This window comes from Geotrypetes seraphini, chromosome 9 (assembly GCF_902459505.1).
Source record: "Geotrypetes seraphini chromosome 9, aGeoSer1.1, whole genome shotgun sequence".
Classification (NCBI taxonomy): Eukaryota; Metazoa; Chordata; class Amphibia; order Gymnophiona; family Dermophiidae; genus Geotrypetes; species Geotrypetes seraphini.
This window is the reverse complement of record NC_047092.1, coordinates 151,361,015-151,388,022: the sequence shown is the minus strand read 5'-3', so window position 1 is coordinate 151,388,022 and position 27,008 is coordinate 151,361,015. Positions and strand designations below refer to the sequence as shown.

Here is a 27,008-nt window from a genome sequence, read left to right as displayed (position 1 = left end):
GCAGCGATTCACGAAGGCAGCCTCGGGGCTTTTGCTGAGTCGCGGCTGCCTCTGATGATGCAACTTCCTCTTTCCTCAGAGGCGGCGCGACACAACAAAGGACCCGAGGCTGCCTTCGTGAATCGCTGCGCTGGGAAGTAAGAAGAGCTGCTGGGAGGGGAGAAAACCACTATCAGTCTGGGAAGCTGCTGGGCAGGGGAAAAAAGGGACAGCTGCTACTGGAAAGGGAGAAGGAGAGATGCTTCTGGGAGGGGAGGAGGGAAAGGAATCTGGGAAGCTGCTGGGCCAGGAAAAAAAAGGGACAGCTGCTACTGGAGAGGGAGAAGGAGAAGGAGAGATGCATCTGGGAGGGGAGGAGGGAAAGGAATCTGGGAAGCTGCTGGGCCAGGAAAAAAAAGGACAGCTGCTACTGGAGAGGGAGAAGAAGGAGAGATGCTTCTGGGAGGGGAGGAGGGAAAGGAATCTGGGAAGCTGCTGGGCAAGGAAAAAAAGGGACAGCTGCTACTGGATAAGGAGAAGAAGGAGAGATGCTTCTGGGAGGGGAGGAGGGAAAGGAATCTGGGAAGCTGCTGGGCTAGGAAAAAAAGGGACAGCTGCTACTGGAGAGGGAGAAGGAGACGGAGAGATGCTTCTGGGAGGGGAGGAGGGAAAGGAATCTGGGAAGCTGCTGGGCAAGGAAAAAAAAGGGACAGCTGCTACTGGAGAGGGAGACGGAGAGATGCTGCTGGGAGGGGAGGAAGGGAAGAGAGTTACTGCTGGACAGGAGGCTGGGAGAAAGAAAGAAAGGGGGCAGGCAGGGAAACAGAAGGAAAGAAGAGAAACAGAAAAAAAGAAAGAAAGGTCAGGGAGAGAGGAAGAAAAAGTTGGGGGAGGGAATGAGGTGTGGAGGAGAGAAAGCATACAGGCTGATAGAAGGGAAGAAAGATTGGATGCACAGTCAGAAGAAGAAAGTGCAACCAGAAATCACCAGACAAGGTAGGAAAAATGATTTTATTTTAAATTTAGCAAAGTGGAGGCAGTATTACCACAGTTTTCAAAGGAATTTGCCCAAATAACTTAATAGTTAACTGGGTAAATTCCCAGAGATGAAAACTTCCCTTCACTTACTATGCACAGTTCTGAATTTATATCTGCTGTCTATATTTTACAATATGGTCCCCTTTTACTAAACCGCAATAGTGGTTTTTAGCGCAGGGAGCCTATGAGCGTCAAGAGCAGTGCTGGGCATTCAGCGCAGCTCCCTGCGCTAAAAACTGCTATTGTGGTTTAATAAAAAGGATGGAGGGTATATTTGTCTATTTTTGTATGCTATAAAAACCAAATACAGAGAGAGACTGAGAGCTGTTGACGAAGAGCTACGTGTGTGTCTTTCTTCCATTCCAGCCAGAATATCAGCTTTGTGTTCAGCCAAACAGGCCCAGGTTTCGCACTGAATAAAGTATTTTATAATTTTTATAATTTTTATTTCATAATAAAGTAATTATAAAATACTTTCTTTGTGTTTATTTGATTCCTATTCAAGAGAATTACTTTATATATAGTCAATATAGGCAGAGAGTTAAATTTTTTAACATTTTCTAATGGTGGTGTGCCTCGTGATTTTTTTCATGAAACAAGTGTGCCTTTGCCCAAAAAAGGTTGAAAAACACTGGTCTAGAAATTGAAAGCATCAAACGTATTGTCTTCTGGACTGTTTTTAATTTACAGTTTACACATATGGATGTAACAGACATAACTACATTTGTTGTAAAACATTTATTAAGATATCATTTCATCCCTACAATTTCTGTGTTCTTAAAAATATTATTTAACGTTATTTAATTTAGCGTGTAGGCCTAAAATTCCTTTGAATACCTCGTCCTCATGTATCAGCAACTTTGACAACATATTTATTTGGCTCATAAATTGCTGGCGCCCGATATTTTTAGCTCACAGTGAAAAAAGTTTGCTCACAACACCCGCCCGCTTAGAGGGAACACTGAACCCCACTCACAATGGCTGTGGTTCAGAGCAAGTGGACATGTCTGATGCACAATCTTGACATTATTGTGACATCACCAATATGCACCTAGATTGCAGAATGTCACTAAAAAATAATAGGAACCCCTGTCTTAAAGGAAGTACCTGTTGCTCAGTGGTTAAAGGCACTTCTTCCATCTTCCACAGGTTATGGGTTCAAATCCACACAACGCCCCCCCCCTCAAGTGCCCTAACAGCTTCTTTTTTCTTTGCCATTTACATTTGCACTCTGCCCTTTCCAGGGTCCAGAGAGAAACTTATTTTTACCTTGAGATGGCTATGATCTCCTAAGGCAGGGTTAGGCAATTCCGGTCCTCAAGAGCCGGAGCTAGGTCCGGTTTTCAGGATATCCATAATAAATATGCATGAGATAGATTTGCATCTCAAGGAGGCAGTGCATGCAAATCCATCTCATACATATTCATTGTGGATATCCTGAAAACCTGACCTGGCTCCGGCTCTCGAGGACCGGAATTGCCTACCCCTGTCCTAATGGCATCTCAAATGGCAGGAACCCCTGCCTAAAAAGAAGTGTCTGTGGCTCAGTGGTTAAAGGCACTGCTTCCATCTTCCACAGGTTAAGGGTTCAAATCCCTAGCCACATATTCCTATTCCATATTTGATTTTAGAACATACATATTCAATATCCTGCTGGCTACTGCTGTTTAATTAAAGGTCAAATTTGCAAAAAATTTCTTATTCAGTGCAACACAGGGCTTAACTAAATAAATGACATGGCCGTACAGGTATAACAAGGTTTACCTTTTAGTTTTCCTTACCTTTTTTTTAAAGCAGCCCTGATATGACTTTTTAAATCAGAATTAAGAGTTCTTTATGAACACATCTAATGTTAAGATTGTGCTGAGAAAGCTGTATCTAGATAAAAGAATGATTAGTTTCAAGTTTTATCATATACTTCAATGCGTATAACATTTTAAAAAATAGGGACAAAACAAAACATTTTTTATACAATTGAATACAAATTATATACGTTATAATACATAACTGATATAGAAGGCGAGGGGGAAGAACTACAATCTTTAAAGAAAGAGGAAACATTTAGGGAAGAAATATGGTGGTTACACAAAAGAGAGAGAGAGAAAAAAAAGGGGGCTATAAAGGCAGAAATGATCGTAGAAAAAAAGAAGTTAAATTTACGACATACTCGTAGGTCTAATTAAGATCTAAAAGATTTAGTAATTGGTAAGTTAAGCTATCTATGTTTCAAATGCATTCTTATACAGAAAGCATTTTAAGGAATGCTTGAATTTTTCTAAAGAAGGTTCATTGCGTAAGTTGCGTAAATTGTTCCAAAGCTGGGGTGCTATAACCGAGAAAATGGTAGATCTCCTGGACCCTATTACTTTTAAAAAAGGGATAATCAGTAAGTGTTGTTGTATTGATCTAAGTGCCCTGAATGGAAAATACAGTATCAAGAGACAATCCAGAAATAACAGTATAATTTTTAAAGTTATTCTATGTGTGATTGGTAACCAATGTGCTGCTTGGGAGGGCGGGGTATGCAAAGGAATGATGTACACCAACTTGAGTAAAGATTTTCTTTTTAAGGTTTGTTGCTGAAGGATGATTATGGACATGAACAACACTTTTATACAGAGATCACTTTGTCTTAATATGCTGATATGTGATTTTTTTTTTTAAGGTTACATAAATGAAAGTGGGCATCTAAATTTGACAAACTTTGAGAAATATCTTATAAAGTTGTCAGATGTAAGTATTCCCTTTTTTTTTCCTGGCAAATCCTGTTTAGACACTGTATTATACAATACTGTTTACTTTCATGGTTTTCCACTCTCCCTCTTTGCTATGAAGGAATATGCCTTGGAGATGTGGGTTCTGGGAAAGTGCCCATTTATATGCAGATTGTATAGATTATTTAGATGCATCCTGCAAACCTGTAAGCCAGCAAGAGTCCTGGAGCAGGCTGTGTGATCACCTGTTTTTTCTTTCTTTGTGTGGTACAAACCTTCCTCTATTTATTTTTAGACATTATTTGCTCTCTTCTTTTAATTTGTAAATGCCCAGTGGGAAAATCATATCTGTCTTGTCTGCTCATGTATCTGTGACCTAATTTCAGCAGCCAAACCAGAGAATGTACTATTAGAGATTGCAAGAATAGGGAGCTGTATAGCTGAATGTGACAATTATCAATAATTTAATGGAGGGAGGCAAAGTTGCTTTCTTCTGGGTCCATTTTGTTTCAAATTTTCTAACAGGTTTTATCATGTGTCCTGATCTTGGATGGAAAAATGATGTAGATGTGTATGTGAGATGCAACATCTCTGAACAAACATCACTCCCACTTATATACAGCCAGTGATAAAACATCCTTTATATGTGTCCTGCTTTAGGTATTTAGGAGTATGGGTCATTTATTAAGTGGAAACTTGTATGTGTTATTTTAAACATAAACTTTAAATGTATTTAGTTATGAGTAAACACAAAAAGAAACTTAGAAATCAATCTATAAAGAAAAAGAAGCAATAACAGCGGGATCTGGATAGGCCCTGCTGTCTCCCCTATATTTTCACCAGGCACGGCACCCCGCCGGCCCACCGCTCATCACCTGATGAGCCCCAATGACCCAGTAGCTCGGGAGATCTGCCACAGGCCTGTGGTCACACAGGCCACCCTCCAATAAACAGAGCTGCGTCTAACTCAAACCCAGGACGTGCTCGCAACACACCGCAAAATCGTCCAAGAGTAGATCCCACCCAACGTCGGACAAATGAACCCAATCTTTATGGAATAGCCCCCCACAAGCAACCTCAACCCACCCGTGCAAAATCTGCCTACCCCCTTGGGACTCCACCCACTTCCCTACCTGACGGTTAAACTTGGCCAACCCCCTGGTCCAACAACGGGACGCCAGACACCGGGGGCGCGGAATAACATCTGACCAAAGCACCCGAGTTCCCGGGAACCAGGCAAAAATCACCCGCAGGTCATCCTTGATTACGTTGACCAACTGTCTTGTTGACAATGCATCTACATCATTACCCCCCAAATGAAGTAAGAGAATATCCGGGCGCCGAGGGCAGGACCGCAAATGTGACAGCAGTGGCAGGAGCTGATGCCACCGCATGCCACGCTGCCCTCACCAGGATACTCTCACTCAGAGATAGCCCAGCCCAAGATGACGGCCTCCAGGGCGTAACGCTGCCTGCTCGCTAGCCCAATGAATAAAGGAATGCCTGATGATCCATACAGAAGAATTGCTCTGCCCTGCACCTGCAAAGCAAACAAAATTGCAACAGACATGAGCCAGGACCCCTCACCCCCCCCCCCCCCGGCCCCTCAAACCTCCCCCAAGTTACTGATCCGCCCGACTACCGCCTCGCCCCTCTGTCTAATGTAACCGCAGAAAGCTCCGGACACCCAGCGACCCAACCGCCGGATACCAGCCTCAGGCATACCGGAAGCACAAGTGCTGGTAGCCGCACCAATCCAAAAGAAGTGAATGCCATAGCTACTAGGCTCCATACCGCATCTCGCCAATGCCAGGCACAATACATCTAGGAACTGGAACCTGGAGAGAGGAACCCCATCCACATGAACAAATAAGACAGGGGAAACTCCTGCTCGCATCACCAAAAATTCCCGCAACCGAGTCACCGGACAAGAGACATAACCCTCCACCCTACGGAATACCACCCACTGTCTTCGACCAACCTGATCCGTCTTTGAACTGGCAACACGGATCTCCATCTCCCTCTCACCCAGCCGTATGTGTTGGACCAGCAACCCGTGCCCCCGAGCCCTGCCAGCTGAGCTAACCAACAACTCTCCCACCCTCAATACCCCCCAAAATGCCAGGGAAAAAGCCGCCCGAAACAGACAAGCCTCATAAGGGGAGCGAGCCAACTCAGGCATCACGGTCAACAGCTGAACGAGCAATTCATGCCGAATCAGTAAACGAGGATCCGGCCTGCAAGGCACCGCCCTCCCCAGTGCCCGAAGCAGGCGCCACATCAGGAAACCAGACAATGGGCAATCCCAACCCAAGGCCCGACAGAAAAAGGCGAATCCGCCAAATGCCCTTGCACCACCCTCCGGGAGACCCTGGCCCTGTATGAATCCAGCACAAAGTCCTCAAGATATGACTCGGCCACATCCCCTTGAGCCCAACCCCTGCTTGACAAAAAGGTAGCAATCACGCAGAACCCAGCTGAGTAATGCGACCAAGTAGCTGGAGCTACCGATAGACGGAGCATTTCCCACACACCTTCTCGACCAGGCTCCACAAATGCTCCGGCATCGCAGAACCTTCCTCATGAGCTTCCGGCGCCAGGCGACAAAACTGCAAAAAGTAGAAACGAGAGACAGCATCAGCTACGCTGTTCTGCGAACCAGGCACATGCCGTGCCCTGATAAACAAATTAAGACGCAGACAGCGCAAAACCAAAGCCCTCATCAACGCATTCACCGACAAGCAGCGTTCCATCTGGCTATTAACCACTTCTACCACCCCCAAATTATCGCACCAGAACACCACCCTCCTATCCCGCAATGTTCCTGACCACAGTTCGCAGGCTACTACGAAGGGGAACAACTCCAAGAGAGTGATATTCCGCATGATACCCCTCGTCACCCAGACCTCCGGCCAGCGTGCTGCGCACCATGCACCCATACAGTAAAGGCCGAATCCCACACCTCCGGCCGCATCGGAGAACAGCTCCAAGTCCCAGTTAGACACCTCCGGAGCCTGCATAGGAAAAGAGCCATTAAAGTCTCGCAAAAACCTAGCCCACATATGGAGATCCGACCGAAAGCTGCAAGAAATGTCGCTTATCCCACACCCCCCGCTGTGGAGACAGCCAACCGACGCGAAAAAGTGCGGCCCATGGGCAAAACCTGACATGCAAAATTAAGGGAGCCTACCAGGGACTGAACTACCTGCAAATTAGTTTTGCGGGAAGACAGAACACGCTCGATAAGCCCGAGAGGCGAGTCACCAAAGCTTCTGAATCCAACTCGATCCCTAGGAAGACAAGGGACGTCACAGGACCCTCTGACTTGTCCTGCGCCAAGGGGATCCCAAATTCCTCAGCCATCGCCTCAAAAACCCTTTTAAGTCGCCCGCAGTTGTCCGAAGCCCCGGGGCTGATGAACATAAAATCATCAAGATAGTGCACCACCCCATCCAGCCCCAACCGTTGTACCACAACCCAATGAAGGAAGGAGCTGAACATCTCAAAATAAGCACAAGAGATAGAACAACCCTTAGGTAAACAGTGATCGTAAAAATAGGCACCATCGAAGCAAAAGCCCAGCAACGGATAGGAATGAGGATGAATGGGCAACAACCAAAACACCGACTCAATATCTACCTTCGCCAACAAGGCACTGCAGCCGGCCCAAAGAATGAGCTGCAAGGTGCAATCAACCGAAGAATACCGCATAGAATAAAGATCCCACGGAATACCATCGTTCACCACAACCCCACTGGCCGGGATAAATTGTGGATGAGGCGGAACTTGCCTGACTCCTTCTTAGGAATTACTGCAAAGGGAGAAATCATCATAACCAGAATCGGCCGCTCCCAAAAAGGACCGGAAATCTGCCCCAACCGCAATTCCTCCTCCAACTTACAATGGACTACGGCGCTCAAATGAGTAACTGTGTTGTGCAACTCCCCCCGAAACGGTATCTCGAAACCAACAGAAAAACCACGCTCCAACTGGATAGCTTAGCGAACAGGCCTGTAACGACGCAGCCACGGTCCCAACACTCTGACCCGAACCAGCGTGGGAACCTCACCTGACCCACCCCTATTTGCCAACTCCCGAAGGCCCTCCAGCCGGCTTCCTGGGGCACTTAAGGAAGGAATGCGGCTGCCCACATTGCAAGCATGCATACCTAAACCGGCAGTCCGTGAAGGGACAGCTCGACTTGTTGAACTTCCAACACAAACTGTTGCTCGCCCCCGGACCCCGCCCCCACCCCGGTCCGAAAGGGCCGCCCGTGGCACCCACCAGTGCACGACCCCCACTCGGCGGAACAACCCCAGACTTGGAGGACATATGCGTGAGCCACAGGTTAACATCCTGCGTACTCCACGACATATGGGTGTTCTCCTCCATCTTGTCCCAAAACGCCTCATCATAGTTCAATCACGTCCAGCCACCGAAGCGCTGGTAGGCGTCAAGCACCGAGTCCACATATACCAACAACAAGCCATAATCACCGGGATGGGCACGCCCCCAAACACTAGCCAGCCGCATAAAGGAACGTATCCAATTAAGAATGGACCGTGCCACTGGCAAGGGCTTGGCCGAGTTCGCCTCCTGTTTCGACTTCTTCCGGCTCTGCCTATGCGCCTTACCCTCCACGAGACGAAAGATATCTATACAGGAGCGCCATCTAATTTTATGCTGCAGGTTGCGCGGTACCCGCTCCCAAAGTTCCGTCAAAGCCACCAACGCCGGCACACCCCAACCCTCTCCCTGCTGTGCCATGCCACCACCCACCGCAGGACCCCCCCGCCCCAACATGTCCAGCCACAGGAAAAGAGGATGCCAACGAGGAAGAAGAAGACGAGGACGAAGACCTACTCGAAGAGGATGATGAATCCCGCCTGCGCCGACGCCTCCCCCTCCCCTTCTTCCTACACTTTTTCCCCTCAGCAACCACAGCAGGCGCCACATTACCCAAAGTGGAGGGTCCATCCTCAGCAACAGAGACGCCACCAGCAGCAACCTCCGCCGTCACCAACGGTCTCGGCTCCATCATAGGGGCGCCACGGCCAGCAGCCACCGCATCTGATGTGGGACCAGCAGCGCCACCGCCAGCAGCCACCAACTCCAACACAGACGTCACCGAGGCTCTCCCGCTCTGCTGCCGATCTGATACTGCGCCAACGCTGCACAAAGAAGGTCCCAGGACTGATCCAACTGCACTCCAAGGGGGTTCCGGCACTGCCGACAGACCCTGCGAAAAGAAACCAAAACCAGGAGCAGCACCCGAAAAACCGTCCCCAGACACTCCCCAACCGGGGCCACCCACCCCACAAGGCAGAGAACTGCCTGTCCACCCGGAAGCAACGCTGCCCCCCACAGGAGGGAGGAACAAGCTCTGCCCCCAACCCTGCTGCACTGACCACCAAGGGGGCGGACTCGAATGCGCACCCCATGGCCCAGGCTGACCCGAGCCCCAAGCACCAGTCCCCCAACTAGTAGAGAGCTGGGGCAAGGGAAGGAATGCCCCCCTCTCCCCACTGGTGGGCCCCTCTGCCCCCCAAAGGGGGCTGAACGAAGCTCCCCTTCACGGACCCTTGAGGCATCCCTAGGAAACCCCGACTGTATAGCCGGTTCACTCAGTGGCTCACCCGAAGCATGCTGCAGAAGAAGAGCAACGCTAACCTCCACTACCAGCTCCTGCACAATGCGAGGAGCCTCAGAGCGGCGGCCCTCCACCTGGACAGACTTCTACCCACCCGACTTATCCCTCCCATCGGACTTCCTCTTCCCTGCTCCCCTGCTCGTCGTTGCCAACGGCCCCGCACCTCCCACTACTGGAGACCGCCCATTGGCACGGCACACTGAGCCGGCGATCGTGAGCGCTGAAAGCGCATCACACTTAGAGTGCCTCTCCGGCCTGCCCGCATTCCTCTGCCCCCAGCACCCACCTGCTCATCCGGGTCCTCCAAAAGGGAATCACCCGCATGCAGCGAGATCTCAGCCTCATCGCCCGAATGATCTTCCACAGCTGCAGACCGCGCCGCCTTGCCACAACACGCTCGCTAAACTTGCCAAGGAAAAAAACACTGTGACAAAAGAAAAAACTGCCCTGGAGGACCCCAAACGACTGAGTCCTCCACTGTCCCCTCCTTAAAAAACCTCATCCCTGTGCGCCACCTACCTTCCCTCCAATCAATTTAAAACTTTCCTACTTGACCGTCCCTCTGCCCAATCCCCACTTTGCCACTACTCCCCCGCCCCCTGACCACCTCAGCCAAAGGGCAACATGAAGGCCTGCCAGCCCCGTGTTATCTCCCGCCTATCGACACAAGGTCTCGGGCTCCCATTAACCTAAGTCTGACCAATATCAAGGACAGTGGAAGAATATCAAGAATTAAGAGCAAATTATATTTATTACTAGTGTTTAAGCCCGTTACATTAACGAGTGCTAGAATAGATTAGTCTGATCCAATATGGCTATTCTTATGTCTTACCCCCATATTCAGGCTTCCATTTCCCCTTTTACCTTCCCTATTTCCACCTTTTTTCACCAACTTAAAAATCTGTCCCCTTTCTCTGTCCTTCACCTCCATAGAACTCCATCTCCATTCCCCCTTTCCCCATCAACCTTCACTTATTCTTCCAGCTCCTATCTTCAGCCCCTTTCTCTCATCTGCCCCCTTTTTAGCCCCCAGCTTCAGTCCCAGTCCTTTTCTCTCACAGGTCCCCTTTTGTAGCCCCTTCTCCCACCTCCCCCTTTTTTCATCCCCAGATCCCTTCTCTCACACATTCCCTTTTTATAGCCCCCAACCCCCTTCTCATACCTGCTCTTCTAGCCCCAGTCTCCTTATCATACCTGTCTTCCTCTTCAGCCCCCAAATCCAGATCTAGACCCCTTCTCTCACAACTCACCTTTTGCAGTCCCAAGCTCCAGCCCTCTTCTCCGAACTGTCTTCTTTTAACAGCCTCCTAAACCAGGCCTCTTTTTCCAAGAACCCCCCTTTAAAGCCTCCTTCACTCACATGTCCTCTTTTTTCAGCCCCTCCAAACCACTTTTTAGCCCCTCCCAGCCCCCTTCTCCCATCTTTTCCCTTTCAGCCTCCAGCCCCAGCCCCCTTTTCTTACATGTCCTTTTTACAGCTTCCTTCTCACACATATCCCCTTTTCTGCCCCCAGCCCCCTTCTCTTACACATCCCCTTTGTCAGCTCCCAGCTCCTTTCTCTAACATGTTCCCTTTTTACAATACCGACCCCAGCTCCAGCTCCCTTCTCCCACCTACCCCTTTTTTTCAGCCCCTAGTTCCCTTCTCCTATTTGACCCCTTTTGCCTTTGAAGTTTGGCTTGGACCTTGGTCCAATGAAATCAGTTCCCATTCACTCTGGAATACCAACAACATATCGTGCGCTGAGATGCTTCCCTGCTCAGTGGTTTTATTGTACTGCACATGCACTGCGCATGCAGTGGCACGGAGGCACAGAATTTCAATCATAGTGTGCATGCGCTAACTAAGGTATTATTATTATTATAGATTACTCTATGTTTTCAAATAAATCAGGTATAATTAAGAAATACCATATTAACTATTTTTAGCCTTAAGATTGTCCTCAAACTAAGGCACATTTAACAAGATGTTTATATTAAAATCTGGAAAATGTAATACCTCTCAGAAATATTTCTTAAGTAATCCCCATGGAAATAGAAACAGGAAAATTGAAAAACCATAGATTTGGCTCATATTACATTTTCCATTAACACACCTTTAATGTTAGCTCAGCCAGAAGTCTGAAAATTACTGCCTGTGCCTCCAGTTTGGAAACACTACCATCCATGTGGATTAACTTGTCCTCACGATTACTTAGCTTGGCCTCTGTCTCCCTGCGTGATAGCGTGACTCTGCAGACAGGCAGGGTGCATGCACATACACAGGTAGACAAGGGGTAAGAGTAAACAAATTAAATTTTTTTTACTGTATTCTGCTATAGGAGTCAGTTGCATCACAGCTCAGTGTGGGACTATCAATGTTCTTGTCAAACCCTAACAAAACAGTTTTACTAGGCTGGCTTTTGGCCACATCCTAAACACAGTGCTAACATTTTAAACAAACATAGTCCAACACAGGCTTGCCGTCAGACTGGACACACATCATATGATTCTTCCAAGGTAATTGCAAACACTTCCTACTTTGATTCTTTCCCACATAGACTCTGGAGCTAAAAGCTTGAGGGCCACTCTACTCCCCTGAGCCTCTCCCAGGTACTATAACCCAGCCAACTCCTTGGGAGGATTCCTTCTCTCACAGTCTTCCTTCTGGAGACCTCTACTTTGGGGCATCTCTGCTCTATTCTTTCTCAGGGTATTTAACCACCTCCGCACCTAAGCCCTACCCCTCTGACTCAGGCCTAGATTCTCAAAAAAACAGCATTAAAAAACGACGGGCTGCTATCGCAGCCATTCTGGTAACGATTTTTTTAAAAAATGGGATTGTATGCAATGATCTTAAGGTGGCCAAACAGGTCGAAAAGGTGACGGCGAAAGCTAGAAGGATGCTAGGTTGCATAGGGAGAGGTATGGCCAGTAGGAAAAAGGAGGCATTGATGCCTCTGTATAAAACTCTGGTGAGACCTCATTTAGAATATTGTGCACAATTCTGGAGGCCACACCTTCAAAAAGATATAAAAAGGATGGAGTCGGTCCAGAGGAAAGCTACTAAAATGGTGTATGGTCTTCGTGAAAAGATGTATGGGGACAGACTTAAAAGATCTCAATCTGTATACTTTGGAGGAAAGACGGGAGAGGGGAGATATGATAGAGATGTTTAAATATCTACGTAATATAAATGTGCATAAGTCGAGTCTCTTTCATTTGAAAGGAAACTCTGCAATGACAGGGCATAGGATGAAGTTAAGAGGTGATAGGTTCTGGAGTAATCTGAAGAAATACTTTTTTACGGAAAGTGTGATAGATGCGTGGAACAATCTCCTGGAAGAGGTGGTGGAAACAGAGACTGTCTGAATTCAAGAGGGCCTGGGATAGGCACGTGAGATCTCTCAGAGAGAGAAAGAGATAATGGTTACTGTGAATGGGCAGACTAGATGGGCCATTTGGCCTTTATCTGCCGTCATGTTTCTATTCTCCCAAAAATGCTCATGCAAATGAGTTTGGCAGAGAGTAATGAAGACTCGCTAAATTTGCATGTGCCCATTGTTGGTAATAGTGATGGGCACATGCACAGAATAAACACAGATAGAAAAAAAACTTTTTTTTTTTAAATTCTTTTTTTTTGTTACAAGTGTAGTAATTAAACTCATATGAACTTAAAGATACACACTTGATTAACTCTCATATAAGCATAAATTTTAACATTTCATTACAAATTAATATTCTATAATATTTTAAATATTATGTAAGAAATCTAAAATTTAAATCATTCTAATTGAATATAATAATCCCCCACCCCTCCCTCCCTATTCAATAATATATAAAATCATCCTTATTGTGAAAACTATTCAAATACTCATGTATTATATAATAACAACAAAAGAAAAAAAACTTAACAACAGTGGGAGAGATGTCTAATCTCTCCCGCTTCCAAACAACATTCCCCCCCCCTCCCGGCCGCAAACAACACCCCCCAGCAGCGGGAGAGATGCCCACTTTCTCGCCGCTAAGCAACCCCCAGCAGCAGGAGAGATGCCCATTCTCTCCCGCCACAAACAACACCCCACCTGCAGCAGGAGAGATACCCACTCTCTCCCGCCACCAAGCAACCCCCAGAAGCGGGAGAAATGCCCATTCTCTCCTGCTGCAAACAACACCCCCCTCTACAGCGGGAGAGATGCCCATTCTCACTCGCTGCCACACAACACCTCCCCCCCCATACCTCCAACGACCGGAACCCTCTCCCCCTTACCTTGATTTAGATGGCTGACTGGAGGGATGCCTAATCCCTCCGGCCAGCTGGCATGATTCTTCAGAATGGGCTTTCCCCTCGCCGATGCAGCTGGGGAGGGACCTAAGGCTCTGATTGGCCCAGACGCATAAGATCTCCCCCATAGGAGGGGTCTTAAACAACCTGGGCTATCAGAGCCTCAGGCCCCTCCCTGGTGCATCCTGGATGCACCGGGAGGGGAAGGCCAATTTTGAATAAGCGGACCAGCTGTCCAGAGGGAGTAGGCATCCCTTCAGTCAGCCATCTAAATCAAGGTAAGGGGGAAAGGGTGCCAGTCATCAGAGGCATTGGGGGGAGTTGCATGACAGCGGGAGAGAATGGACATCTCTCCCACTGCTGGGGGGGGGGGGCGCTTGATGGCAAGAGAGAGTGGGCATCTTTCCTGCTGCTGGGGGAGGGGTGTTGTTTGGCGCAGGGAGAGAGTGGGCATCTCTTCTGCTGCTGGGAGGGAGGGTCAATTAGTGGCAGGAGAGAGTGGGCATCTCTCCCATTGCAGGGGGGGTGTTTGTGGCGGGAAAAAATGGACATCTATCCCACTGCCGGGATTTTAAACGGTGCTGTCACGGTAACTGTACTGAGACCCCTGGACCAGTTGCTGATTTTTGTTGCCAAAAGCTGACGCCAGTCTTGGAGAATGGCTCGGCGATTTTTAAGAATCCACCAAGGTGCTCATTTCAATATTGAGAAGCCCATTTGCATGGCAGTGTTGGAGACTGCTAGAAAGCTCACTAAAAACTGCGATAAGCCATTTTGATAATCTGCCACTAAATGCGTGCAGGTTAAACCGTCAGAAACCAGTTTAGCGACGACATTAAAGTTTTGAGAATCTGGCCCTCAGTCTCTGGTTCAGGCTACTGTAAGATTGCTTAACTGCAGAATCAGTGAGGGTGTGTTCTCAGGTACACCTGCCATTATACCACTCACACTCTGGGGTAAAAAAATTTTTTGAAAATTTAAAAGGAAACAATCGGACATAATGCCTATATAGGGAAAACACCTTTACATTGCAAGTCTCTCTCTCATCTATCTATCTATAAGATAAGAAAAGTCTTAAGAAAAACAATCTCTAACATTGCAAGTTTGAGACCACAATGGAAGGAAACAAAGAGAGATAAATGAGAATAAATTGTCTTTTACTAAGGAAAAGAAAGATAGCTACTCAATTCTAAAGTGAGTTTACTGATTTTAAAAGAGAGGAAAGAGTAGCCCGAGAGCCTGTCTTGACGGACGAAAGGAAACACGGGGCTGGGAGGCCATATGTCGCCCGCGAGGCAGGTTAGTAGAGGGGAGAGACAAGATTAGGAAAGAGTTAGGGAAATAGTTGGGGGTGTGGTTCACGCCAAAAAGCTGGCATTGGATTGGATAGGCAGAAGGTAGGACGGCACGGGGGAGGTGATAAAGCCGGCACCTTGGAGGACTCATTTTTTTCAGGGTCCTCCAGGGCGGCTTTTTTCCCCCGCCCACCTGCCCATTCTTTGGTGGCCTTGGTAGCTCGGGCTGGCGGGTCTCCCGAGCTACTGTGTGCTGGGGCTCATCCGGCGATGAGCAGTGGGCCGGCTGGGAGCCGTGCCTTGGGGTCTGGTGACTCAGTTAAAGGGGCATGCCACCCCTCAGACTCTTGCTGTTTATGGCGGGGTTGGGGGCAATTTATTGATGTTTACACCTGGTAGCTCGGGAGGAGCTTGCAGATGCTGTTATATTGAAGTTTAATGTGTTGAGGATGTTAATATATGCAAATTAATTTATTTGCTGTTTTTGATTAATAAATTGAGCTGTGGCTATGTTCCAAATTATGTGTGTGGTCTCTTAGTTATTGGGGACAGGATATAAGGAAGGGGGTGTGTATGGGCGGTAGTAGGGGCTATCCAGATCCCGCTGTTAATAGCAATTGGAGTTGGAACTGTTCTAGTATCCATTTTTGTAAGTGTAACAGTTCAACAAAACACAGGTATTACTTTGATACATTAACAAAGAAATTAGAGTACTTGCTGATGTTTAACCAGCAAGGTTTTATGTCTGCTTCATGTTGCTCTGGACAAACCTGGCAAAATGTTCTCAGTCACATTTTATGCAATCTTGTTTCCTAGACCAGTAACACAGTGTGAAAGAGTTTCAGGCAGATCAGAAGAGATTTTAGTTTTGAAAGTAAAATGTGGAAAGCAATACATTTGAACCACAAAATTTTATCTGTTTGTAGCAATTGAAGAATTCAATTCCTATCAGGTTCCAAAGTGAAAGTTACAATTAAATTTGCTCTAGATGACATACTTATTGACTGAGAGTTTTGTTAAAATAAAAACTTGTCAGGACTGTCTGTTTCACTCTTCTTACTGCGTTTCTCCTTCTCATCATTTCCTGTGACCACATAGAAAGCCCTTATAAAGGAGGTATTGACTCTTTAGGCATCTGGAATATCTCTCCAAAATATTTCTTGATTATATCTATAGATTGCAATAAAGGAGTGTTGGGAAAATTAACAAATGTCAAGTTTAAATGGCTACAGTATTCCATCCCTTCCATCTTCCAGTGTACCCAGTTCCTATCCTAACATTCCTGAATCTTTCCCAACTCTTTAGCTATACAAGTCAGCCTCCCAATATGATTTTCCAATAGCTCTTAATGTTTTTGGTTTTATGGAGAAAACAAACTTTTACCAAACAGAAAGCTAATCAGTGAAAACCAGAAGCAAAGAGTCTTCTTTAGCTATCAAAACCATCAAAACACCGAGGAACTAGTTGCTTGCATGTATTATATGCTAAAGAGGAACCCATCCCAGGCTATGAGGATTTTTCAAACCAACAGAGGAAACGTCTAAAGCCTCCAACTTGGGCAACCAGCCTAAGTCCACAGAATCATTCAGAAGTGATGGAGGATTCTTTCTAAGGGGCTGAAATACACCACTGACTACTGAGCGGAATCCAGAGAATGTTGGATAAAAGGGTCCATGGAGGATTCTGTGGACAATACTAATGGCCAGATTCTATAAAAGGCACCTCAGTGCAGTTGTCCATCAACTGCTAGGTGCTGCTTATAGAATCCTACCTATCAGCGCCTTGGCATCACTAGTTAGGTGCCATTGACTCGTATTCGAGTCCTAGCAACTTGATGAATTACAGATCTAAAAAGAAATTGGTTTTGTGCCAATTAAACCGATTTAAAACAAGTTGAGCATGGATTTCAAAGTTGAGCATCGCTAGACGTCCCCAATTAGGACACCTAGTGGTGCCTAATGTAGGTACCCTATACAAAATTCGGCCCTAAGAGGCTGATTCTATAAATTGGCCGGCACCCAAAAAAAGGCACCAGCTGCGTGTCAATCACACTTAGGTGCTGTTTACAGAATTGCATCTAGCAGCGCCTATATAAAAACTTAGGCGCCTGGAATGTAGGTTGGGGTTTAAAAGGCCTACATTTCAGGCACCTAAGTTTTTGGAGAATCGCGCTTAGCTGCGCATAATAATAATAATAATTTATTTCTTATATACCGCTATACCGTGAAGTTCAAAGCGTAAGTTATGCTCTGCCCATAGAAATACCCACTTAGGTACCATTAAGCTCCATGCGATAGGCATCTATTGCACAATTAATTTTTTTTTTTTTTTTACCAGTTATCAAGGCTGTTAAGGGTATTTTGCCAATTAAGTTAGGTGTCTAAATTTAGAATCAGCCCTTAAGTGCTTATCCATAAGTGAAACCACCGCCCCCCCCCCTCCCTTGCACTTGAAGCAGGCAATATTTTATCTTTTTCCTCAGGTGAAACTCTCAATTCCACTGGCCCCAAAAGGACTTCAAAGGGTTGCTCCCCTTTGGTCGTGCCCCTTCAGTCACATGCCTGTGGTCATGTGGCCATTATGGCGAGGTCAGTGCTAAAGAGAGAGACACTGTGGGGTACCGATGATGTCATCTAGAGGTGGGTCTCACAAGGCAAGGCTAGCTGTGCAAATACCACCACTAGCACAGCCTTTGGTTTAGCCCCATCCAAGCAGCATCTCCCAGCACTCTCCATTATCCCTCCATGTTTATGTTTCACTTATTTTTACTTCCTTTTGATATTTAACATTTTTTGGGGATTAAAAAGGTACATGGCACTATCAGCTTCTTGAAGTCCAGTCTGTTTATTTACACTTTGTGTGTTAGTTTCATACTTGGGGAGAGGGAAGCTAATATTACTTGTATCATGATGGTGAACACAGCTAAAGAACACAGAGGGTTTTCTGACTCATTAATAATTGGTTTGAAATTAAGTAAAAATAACTGTTTAATCGTGTGCTGAATTATCTAAGGAATGTAGCTGTCCTATGGTCAGTCCATCATACTAATCATAAAGAACTAACCCGGCCCCTCCCCCTTTTTACAAAAGTGTAGCGTGGTTTTTAACACTGGCTGTGGCAGTAATAGCTCCATCGCTCATAGAATTCCTATGAGCGTAGGAACTGTTACTGGTGTAGCTGGCACTAAAAACACGCTAACATTTGTAAAAAAAAAAGGGGGGGGGTTAGTTTTCAGTCATCTTTCACATATTTCTGTAATGTTTAGACACCAGTAAGATCCCCGTGTCTATTTGAAGAGCTCTTTCTTTTATATCTTTGATTTCTTTTCACAGTTTGATCGGGAGCACTTCAATGAAATTTTTGTTGACTTAAAATGGTTTGAAAGCAAAGTGGGTAATAAATACTTGAATGAAGCAGCAGGTACTGCAGCAGAAGAAGCAGAGAATGAAAAGCGAAAGAAACTACAGGTCTGTTGCATCAGTTCAAACCTCAGGAATACCATTAGTGATTAAATTATGTATGAATTAAAGAAAATGTGTCCTCTCTTTATTTTTTGCTTTTAAAAAATGTGTTTTTCGAGGGAGGAAAGGCCCAGTGGTTAAAGCAACAGGTGGTAAACTAGGGAGCCTAGTGTTCAAGTCCCATTTCTTCCATTAATAATTTTTGTGGCTTAAGGTTAGATAAGCCTTCCTTTTCAATGACGCCTTCAAGAAATTAATTTAAACCTTAGATTTACATCTCCCTCTAACATTACATTGTTAGCTAACCCTAAGAATATATCTTTTTGGTTACCAGCGACCCCATCCCTAATGTTTTTCCCATTGCTCGTTCTTTTCCTTATAAAAATTGTAGTTCTTCCCTTTTACCCTACCTTCCAGTTTGTTCAAAGTTTGTCTATTATATGTTTCTATATATGTATTTTTATTGATGTACATTGCTTTGAAAATTTTATATAAGCGTTTTATCAAATTTTAAATAAAACTTGGTAATGCAGGAACCTTTTTATGCAAGGATGCTTATCTACCAGAAATGCACATATGCGCAGTAATGCTTGTTAACCCTTAAATTAGGGGTTCTTAACCTAGTCCTCGAGATATCACCGTCAGTCTGATTTTCAAGATATCCACAATGAATATAACATAACATAAAATACCGTTTATATAGCACAGTACCTTACAGTTCTGTGCGATTTTAACAAATAAAGAAAACTGAATATCTGCAGTAAATACAAAAATCAATCTTTCAAAAACCTTGCATCCAAATAGGCTTTCAACAGTTTCCTAAAATGTAGATATGAAGTGGAATTGGATAACAATCAATGAAAATCAGTGTTCCAGCTAGCAGCTTGAAAAGATAGTAATCAATTAAGATATTTTTATAAGCGCAACTCCTTACCGTTGAAAAAACAAATAATGCTAGGGTGTGCAACAAGCGTCTGGGACAGGCAAACATAAAATGGTCCACCAAATAACTAGGGGCCAAGCTATGTAAAACTTTATAACATAAACATCCAAATTTAAAAAACATTCTGGGGCTCAAAATCAAAAACCAAATACGTCTAAAAACCTGCCCAAATCGGCACTTGGACAACCTTAAAGACAGGTTGTCTAAATGCTGATAATCAAAATGGGTTTTAGATGTATCTAAAAACAGCTTAGGCCTTTTCAGTGCCGCTGTATGCCTAGAGCTGAAAGAGGCGTTTTAGGAGGAATGGTGAGGGCAGGATTTGGGCAGGACATGGGCTGACCTAGATTTAGTCGTACCGCAAGTATAACCAAAAGTTTAACGAGACTGCCTAGACCAGTGGTCTCAAACTCGCAGCCCGGGGGCCACATGCGGCCCCCCAGGTACTATTTTGAGGCCCTCGGTATGTTTATCGAAATCATAAAAGTAAAATAAAACAGTTTCTTGATCATATGTCTCTTTAGCTATAAATGACAATATTATTATTAAGACTTAGCCAAAAGGAAAGATTTATAAACTATAAAGAGTTTTACCTCATGCAAAATTGTTATTTCTTTAATAAGACATTAACTATTTTTTCTGCGGCCCTCCAAGTACCTACAAATTCAAAATGTGGCCCTGCAAAGGGTTTGAGTTTGAGACCACTGGCCTAGATGGACCTTTTACGTAGTGACTTAGGTGATCTCAAAACAGGTCTAAATGTCCAGAAGGTATCCAAAGTGACCAGATAACCACTGCAGACACAAAGTACAGACCCCCCACACACTCCCCAGTGATCACTGACCCCCCCCCCTACTGTCATAATAATCAGAATAAAAACATACATACCTGCCTCCAGAACATCAGCACCTGGCATAGGAAAGCCTAGTAGAGCTGCACAGAGGTAGCTTAAGTAGTCTGTAGGGTGGGCTAGTGAACCATAGAGAGGAGGACCCAGGCCCATAAGCCACTCTAACCACTGCATTCATGGTGAAACATGTGCATCCACCAAAACCCTATTGTACTGCCATATAGGTGGCACCTGCGGCCATAAGGGCTAGACAAGTGGGTCTAGTAGGTTTTTTTTGGGGGGGGCTCACCATGACCTTCAAGGGAGTTGTGGTGAGATGTTTATGTGGCACCCTTTTTGTGAAGTTCACAGCAGTGCCCTGTAAGGTGCCACGCTACTCTGTTGCCATGTCTGGGTGGCCAGTCCATCACTTTGCCGACCCCGCCCACATTCAAAAGTTCTTGTTCTAGGCATTTGTGACTTGGGCGAATATTTGGACGAGAAAGATAGATGACGATCAAACGGCTAGACGTACAAGTAGACGATTTTCGGGGAAAAAAATATTTTGGACGTATTTTTCGAGAATGGACTTTGGACATGTCCAACTTTGGGCAACTAGTGACTTAGGCCCAAAACGGACTTAGGCGTATTTTTTGATTATGCCCCTCTGTGGCTTCAACTGGGAAGCAATGCAACTTCCTATAATAAGGAGTTATGTGTTCTGTTTTCTTCAGATTGAAAATCAGAAGAATGTGTTCTGTATTAAATGTAATTTACATAAATCTTTACCATAGCCTGCCAAGTGAACAATATTACAATAGTCTAAAATACTCAAGAGCTAGAGATTGAGCCAGTAACCTAAATGGATTGGGATAAAAATAGGATCTGATTGCTCAAAGTTTCCAAGTGTAAAAATATACATGAGAGAAATTTGTATGTACATCCTCCATTAAACACAGATCTGCCTCTTACATATTCATTTTGTGTATCCTCAAAACCTGACTGGCTATATGTATCTCAAGGACTGGGTTGAGCATCCTTGCCTTTCAGGGGTGTCAAAGTTGGTCTTCAAGGGCCGCAATCCAGTCCGATTTTCAGGATTTCCCGAATGAATATGTGTGAGATCTATTTGCATGCACTGCTTTCATTATAATAGATCTCATGCATATTCATAGGGGAAATCCTTAAAACCCGTCTGGATTGCGGCCCTCAAGGACCGACTTTGACACCTGTGCCTTAGATTATAAACTCTCGGACTGGGCAGTACCTAATTTAACTGAATTGTAATTCACGTTGAACATGAATGTAGAGATGGGCAAAAGCTTGTGTATAAGAATTAAGTCCATAAGATGGATTTTAGTATTTCCTGAAATGACATAAACCTATTTGTGCATTTTAACTTGTAAGAGCATTGCTACGGACAGACTGTTTCTAAATACTCTGCCATTTACTTGGCTTAAGAATTTTGGAGCATTAAGGCTTAATATAAGTTCAGTAGTAGAAATCTGACCAGAAGGTACACAACATGCTAGAAATAGTTTCCTTGATTTGTGTTGTTCTATTCATATCAATAAAATATATCTAGGGGATTATTTGGGGAGGGGGGGTAGTTTAGACAGCAGGTGCTTAAATTTTAAAACTTGCTACCGTGGGCTGTAGTCACAGTAAGCAGCATGGAAGTGTTCAAAAATGTCATAGTCTTCTAGAAACACACACAGGCCCCGATGCACAAAATTGGCTTTAACCACTTACTTGCAAGGATACTCTCCTGCCGATGCACAAAAGGATTCTCCTTGGCTACTACCAATCATTGGTAATGCATTACAAAGAACTCAGTATTCTAATACATTGTTTTCCATGCAAACTTTACCAGCAGGGTCTGAGCTGTCCTTGTCTGTCTTTCCTGTCAATGCCTGAATGCTGATTGACTCCAACAACCATTAAAAAAACAAAACAAAAAAGATCCCTCCCACCGATCCTTCTTCCCCTCCCACTGAGCCGCTCCATCTGATGCCGCCCCATCACCCCTCCTGCTGAGCACCCTCATGCCAACCCTAAGTTCCCATACTTTTTTATTCAAAATTGGCAGGAAGGATGCCCGCCTCTTCAAAATGGCAGGTCTTCCTCTTCCTGGTGTATCCTGTGATGCACTGGGAGGGGCTTAAGGCCCTGATAGGCTCAGGCATTTAAGGCTACTCCCATGAGGAAGAACCTTAGGTGCATGAGCCAACCAGGGCCTTAGGACCCTCCCAGTGCATCTCTGTGATGTATTAGGAGGGGCCTTATCCATTTGAGCCAGTCAAGGTCTTAGACCTCTTTAAGGGGTAACCCACCATTTTGAAGAGGCAGGCCTGCCAGCAAGAGGGTCCGGGCAGTGGTGCCAATCTTATGCAGGGGGTTGGGGATGTTGTTGGGGGGGGGGGGGGTCCTGGCACAACCTTTTTTTTTAATGGACACATGTTGTTTGTGTGTAATACATGCACAACATCTGTGCCCATTACAAAACTAAAGCTGCTCTTCCTGCCCCAAACAGCTGAAAAGCTGGAGGAATCCCGAAGCCGCCAGCAGCTTTGAGAGTCCTGCAGCTCAGTTGATCAGGGCAGGGAGAGCAGCTTGACAGGAGGGAGGAGCTATGCCTAGCGATTGATTTTCTAAGCAAGTGCCAGGCACAGTTCCTTCACTCTTTTACCAGTGATTCTCCACAAAAATAGCATGCATATAATGTGCATGCTATTGTGCTGAGCATCACTAGTGAAAGAAAAATAGCTCCCACTACTGTATTTTTTTTTACTGTGGTGTCAGAGCTTTGTGCATCTGGGCCTCAGCCATAAATAAGATATTAGAGAGTGGATGTTTACAGGAGCACATAGGTGATGACTGGCGTAGGTCTCTGTGTGTTATTACTATCTGTTGGAGACAGGATGATGGTCTAGAGGAACCATTAGTCTGACCCAGCTTTACTAATCTTATGTTCTTATGCCTCTTCATAAAGCGATGAGTTGTTTCGGTTTCAGTTTTCATCTTCATTTGATAGAGAAAGTTCATTTGTCTATAAAAGTGTGACTTTTCTGATATTTTGTTACATTACATTTTGTTTTTTTATTGTGTTAGGCTCAGGAAAACTCCTTATGTTTAGCTGCTTTAGACAAAAGTGAATCTGAGGAGAAGACTTCTAAAAGTAAGTAGAAATTATACACCTGTCAAAGTGCTTTCTTCTGTACATATTCTCTTAGTTTTAATTTTTCATCATTACACTTTTGTTGTTTTTAGTAGCATGCTACCAGTCTTGTTCTGCAATCTTTTCTCTAGCATAGCATTTCTATTTGCAGCTTGAGTTCTTGGGTTACTAGGACTGTCTTAGAAATATAGAACATGATGCAGAAAAAGACCATAGAGCTCAACCAGTCTTTCCACCCATATCAGCTCTTGGTTCTGCCATCCCTTCCTCGTCCTCAGAGATGCTTTGTGCTCGTGCCACACTTTCTTGAATTCAAATACTACCCTTATCTTAACCACATCCACTGGGAAGCTATTCTGTGTGTTCACCATCCTGGCCTTAAAGATTTCCTTATATTACTCCTAAATCAATCATAAGAACATAAGAATTGCCATCTCCGGATCAGATCCTGGGTCCATCAAGTCCGGTGATCCGCATATGCAGAGGCCCCGCCAGGTGTACCCTGGCATAGTTTTAGTCCCCATCATTGTATGCTTCTCAAGGGAGATGTGCATCTAGTTTACCCTTAAATCCTAGAACGGTTGATTCTGCAATTACTTCCTCTGGGAGAGCATTCCAGGTGTCCACCACTCGCTGCGTGAAACAGAACTTCCTGATATTAGTCCTGGACCTGTCCCCCCTCAGCTTCAGTCTATGTCCTCTTGTCCGTGTCCCATTTCACCCTTGCCTTATAACCTCTCATTTCATAGCCCTCTTTCCACTGACAATGGTCAAACTCCTATGCACTTATACCTTGAAGATATTTAAATGTCTCTATTGTGCCTTCCCTATTTGCCTTTCCTATGGGAATGCATGATTAGATCTTTATCCCTATATGCTGATGATTTTAATAACCAACCTCTTGAATGATTTCATCTGTTTTATGCCTTCTTGAAGGTGTGATCTCCACAGTTGTACATGCTGTAGTATTCCAAGGGAGATCTCACCAAGGCAGTATCATCTCCTTTTCCTGCTCCCAGGTCCTGCTTTTTTGTGCATAGAACTTTACCCCCTCTGTTGTACCACTCCCTTGGTTTTTGCAGCACAGATGTAGGGTACTGCATTTATTTAAGCAGTAAGGGAGAAATTGTTTAAATGGTGCCTTCATTAGGTGCTGCGGTAATTATCCACACCATTAAAAATCCATTAAAACCATTTTTTAATGTTGTTATTTTAGGTTTTTCGTGCCTAGTGATGCCTAAGTCAAGGCGCTTCTTGAAAAGTTGGTGTGATTAGGGGCAGAGAATAAGTGTGGCAGACTTTGGGATCAGAGTTAGACGTCGGTAAATTAAGCCAGGTAAAACCTGGCCTAATATACCGGCACCTACCTCTAGGATGCCTAGACACCACTAGATGTGATTCTATAAGTGGTGCCTAGCAATTGATTGGATGGAGTCGGTCCAGAGGAAGGCTACTAAAATGATGTGTAGTTTTCATCATAAGGCGTATGGGGACAGACTTAAAGATCTCAATCTGTATACTTTGGAAAAAAGGTGGGAGAGGAGAGATATGATAGAGATGTTTAAATACCTATGTGGCGTAAATGCGTACGAGTCGAGCCTCTTTCATTTGAAAGTAAGTTCTGAAATGAGAGGGCAAAGGATGAAGTTAAGAGGTGATAGGTTCCGGAGTAATCTAAGGAAATACTTTTTTACAGAAAGGGTGGTAGATGCATGGAACAGTCTCCCAGAAGAGGTGGTGGAGACAGAGACTGTGTCTGAATTCAAAAGGGCCTGGGATAGGCACATGGGATCTCTTGGAGAGAGAAAGAGATTATGGTTACTGCGGATGGGCAGACTAGATGGGCCATTTGGCCTTTAGCTGCCATCATGTTTCTAACTGTGCTGAATGACACCTAGCAGTTAGGTGCCGTTTATAGAATCAGGACCTAGTCTTAAATGCTACACTGTAAACAAATCTGTCAACAATCAAGATTGAATCTGCCACATGACATAAGTGAGCAACACCATTAGATAGCACCAGGATGGACTAGGTCTCCCAGAGTAAAGACCGTCTATAAATGTCAAAATATACAGCGTTGTGTACGCCATTCAGCGCTATATAAGTGATAAGTAGTAGTAGAGCAAAGAACTAGTGTAAAGTTGTGCACATTCATCAAGGCTCTTCCTGCACCCAGCCAAACAGACATGAAAATAAGATCTCCCAGAATATTTTTAAGAGGTTGTCTTTTTGTTTCTACTGAATTTTTAATCAGTTTTTTGTAGCTTTTTTTCCCTTAAATACTATTTTAAAATTTGATTTGGTTTCCTTTTCAGTTGCAAAACCAAGCATAGGCCAAACCATGGAATGCACACAGAGCTTTAGGGACCTGCTCACTAGCAGAAAGACTTCTATTTTTATAGACAATCCAAACAAACAAACAAATAAAAAATCAAAATTGGTTGAAGTGTAATTTATATATGTAAACTCAAGATATATTTATAATTTCCCATATCCATCTATTTATACATTTTCTATAAACATTTTTGTGGAGGAAAAAGACCTCAGTAGCTTTTTAGCATTCTCATTTGTGTACAAACAAATATTAATTTACAAAAAAGTAATCAAGAGTTGAGAAATAAGACCCAATAAGGAAGCCATGGAACCAGAAAACAGTCTTATTGATGTTTTTAGTAGTTCTACTGATGATGATGCTGTTAGTGAGCATTTTGAGCCCTGGAATATAATTATTTTGATTTCTATCCCGTTCTCCCAGAAGCTCAGAACAGGTTACAAGTAGACAATCACAATCATTTAAAACAGACTAGTCATGACAACAAATAGGTTACAGTAGACCAGGGCTGCCCAAGTCCAGTCCTCGAGATCTACTGGCAGGTCAGGTTTTCAGCATATCCACAATGAATATGCATGAGAAAGATTTGCCTGCACTGCCTTCTTGGTATGCAAATCTCTCTCATGCATATTCATTGTGGATATCCTGAAAACCTGGCCTGCCAGTAGATCTCGAGGACCGGACTTGGGCAGTCCTGCAGTAGACAATAACAGAGACTAGACTGGTCATATTATAAACGATTATTATTATAATTAGTTTTCTCGACTTTTATCATATTTTAGCTAATACAGCAAAAACATTAATGAAATAGCTTGAACATCTCTATCATTTCCAGGAATTAACTCCAAAAAAGGGGGGAGGTAATAAAAAGATGGGAGAGATATAGCTCAAGATCACTCTGCTAGAATCTTCAGAAAGGATCCCCTAATTTCTGTATCTTCAGGAAGAATGACCAAAACTTGTTTAATTTTGATAGGCTGTTGTCTTGTTCATAAAATATATGTTTATAACAGGCTGTTATCAGTATTGCTTGATACAGTGTTGTCAGTTTTTCAATTACAGTGCCTTAGAATAATTCTTTTAGCACTCACACGTTTGCAATACTCCACTTACTTTATTTCAGATCCGCTAGACGATGATCCTGAAGAAGAAGATCTTTTTGAAACTGAATTCAGGCAGTATAAGAGAGCGTATTATATGACTAAGATGGGTGTAGAAGTTGTCTCAGAGTAAGTCTCTAGCTACATTCTCTCTAGATTCTCTACAGAAGAGAAACCTGCAGCAAAGAGCTCTTTTCCTTGTACTGAGTTTTCTAAACATGTACC

At 44.5% G+C, this 27,008-nt stretch overlaps 1 protein-coding gene across 7 annotated transcripts in view; it reads left to right on the top strand.

Moving 5' to 3' along the window:
• The window catches only part of XRN1 (5'-3' exoribonuclease 1), a 184,291-nt gene that overhangs the window by 37,823 nt on the left and 119,460 nt on the right, over nucleotides 1-27,008 (top strand). For all 7 annotated transcript variants that reach the window (XM_033958431.1, XM_033958429.1, XM_033958435.1 and 4 more), the window contains 4 exons: nucleotides 3,683-3,750; nucleotides 18,273-18,407; nucleotides 23,285-23,351; nucleotides 26,807-26,912. In XM_033958431.1, coding sequence (XP_033814322.1) covers nucleotides 3,683-3,750; nucleotides 18,273-18,407; nucleotides 23,285-23,351; nucleotides 26,807-26,912 — 376 coding nt within the window. The remainder of the gene's footprint in view (nucleotides 1-3,682; nucleotides 3,751-18,272; nucleotides 18,408-23,284; nucleotides 23,352-26,806; nucleotides 26,913-27,008) is intronic.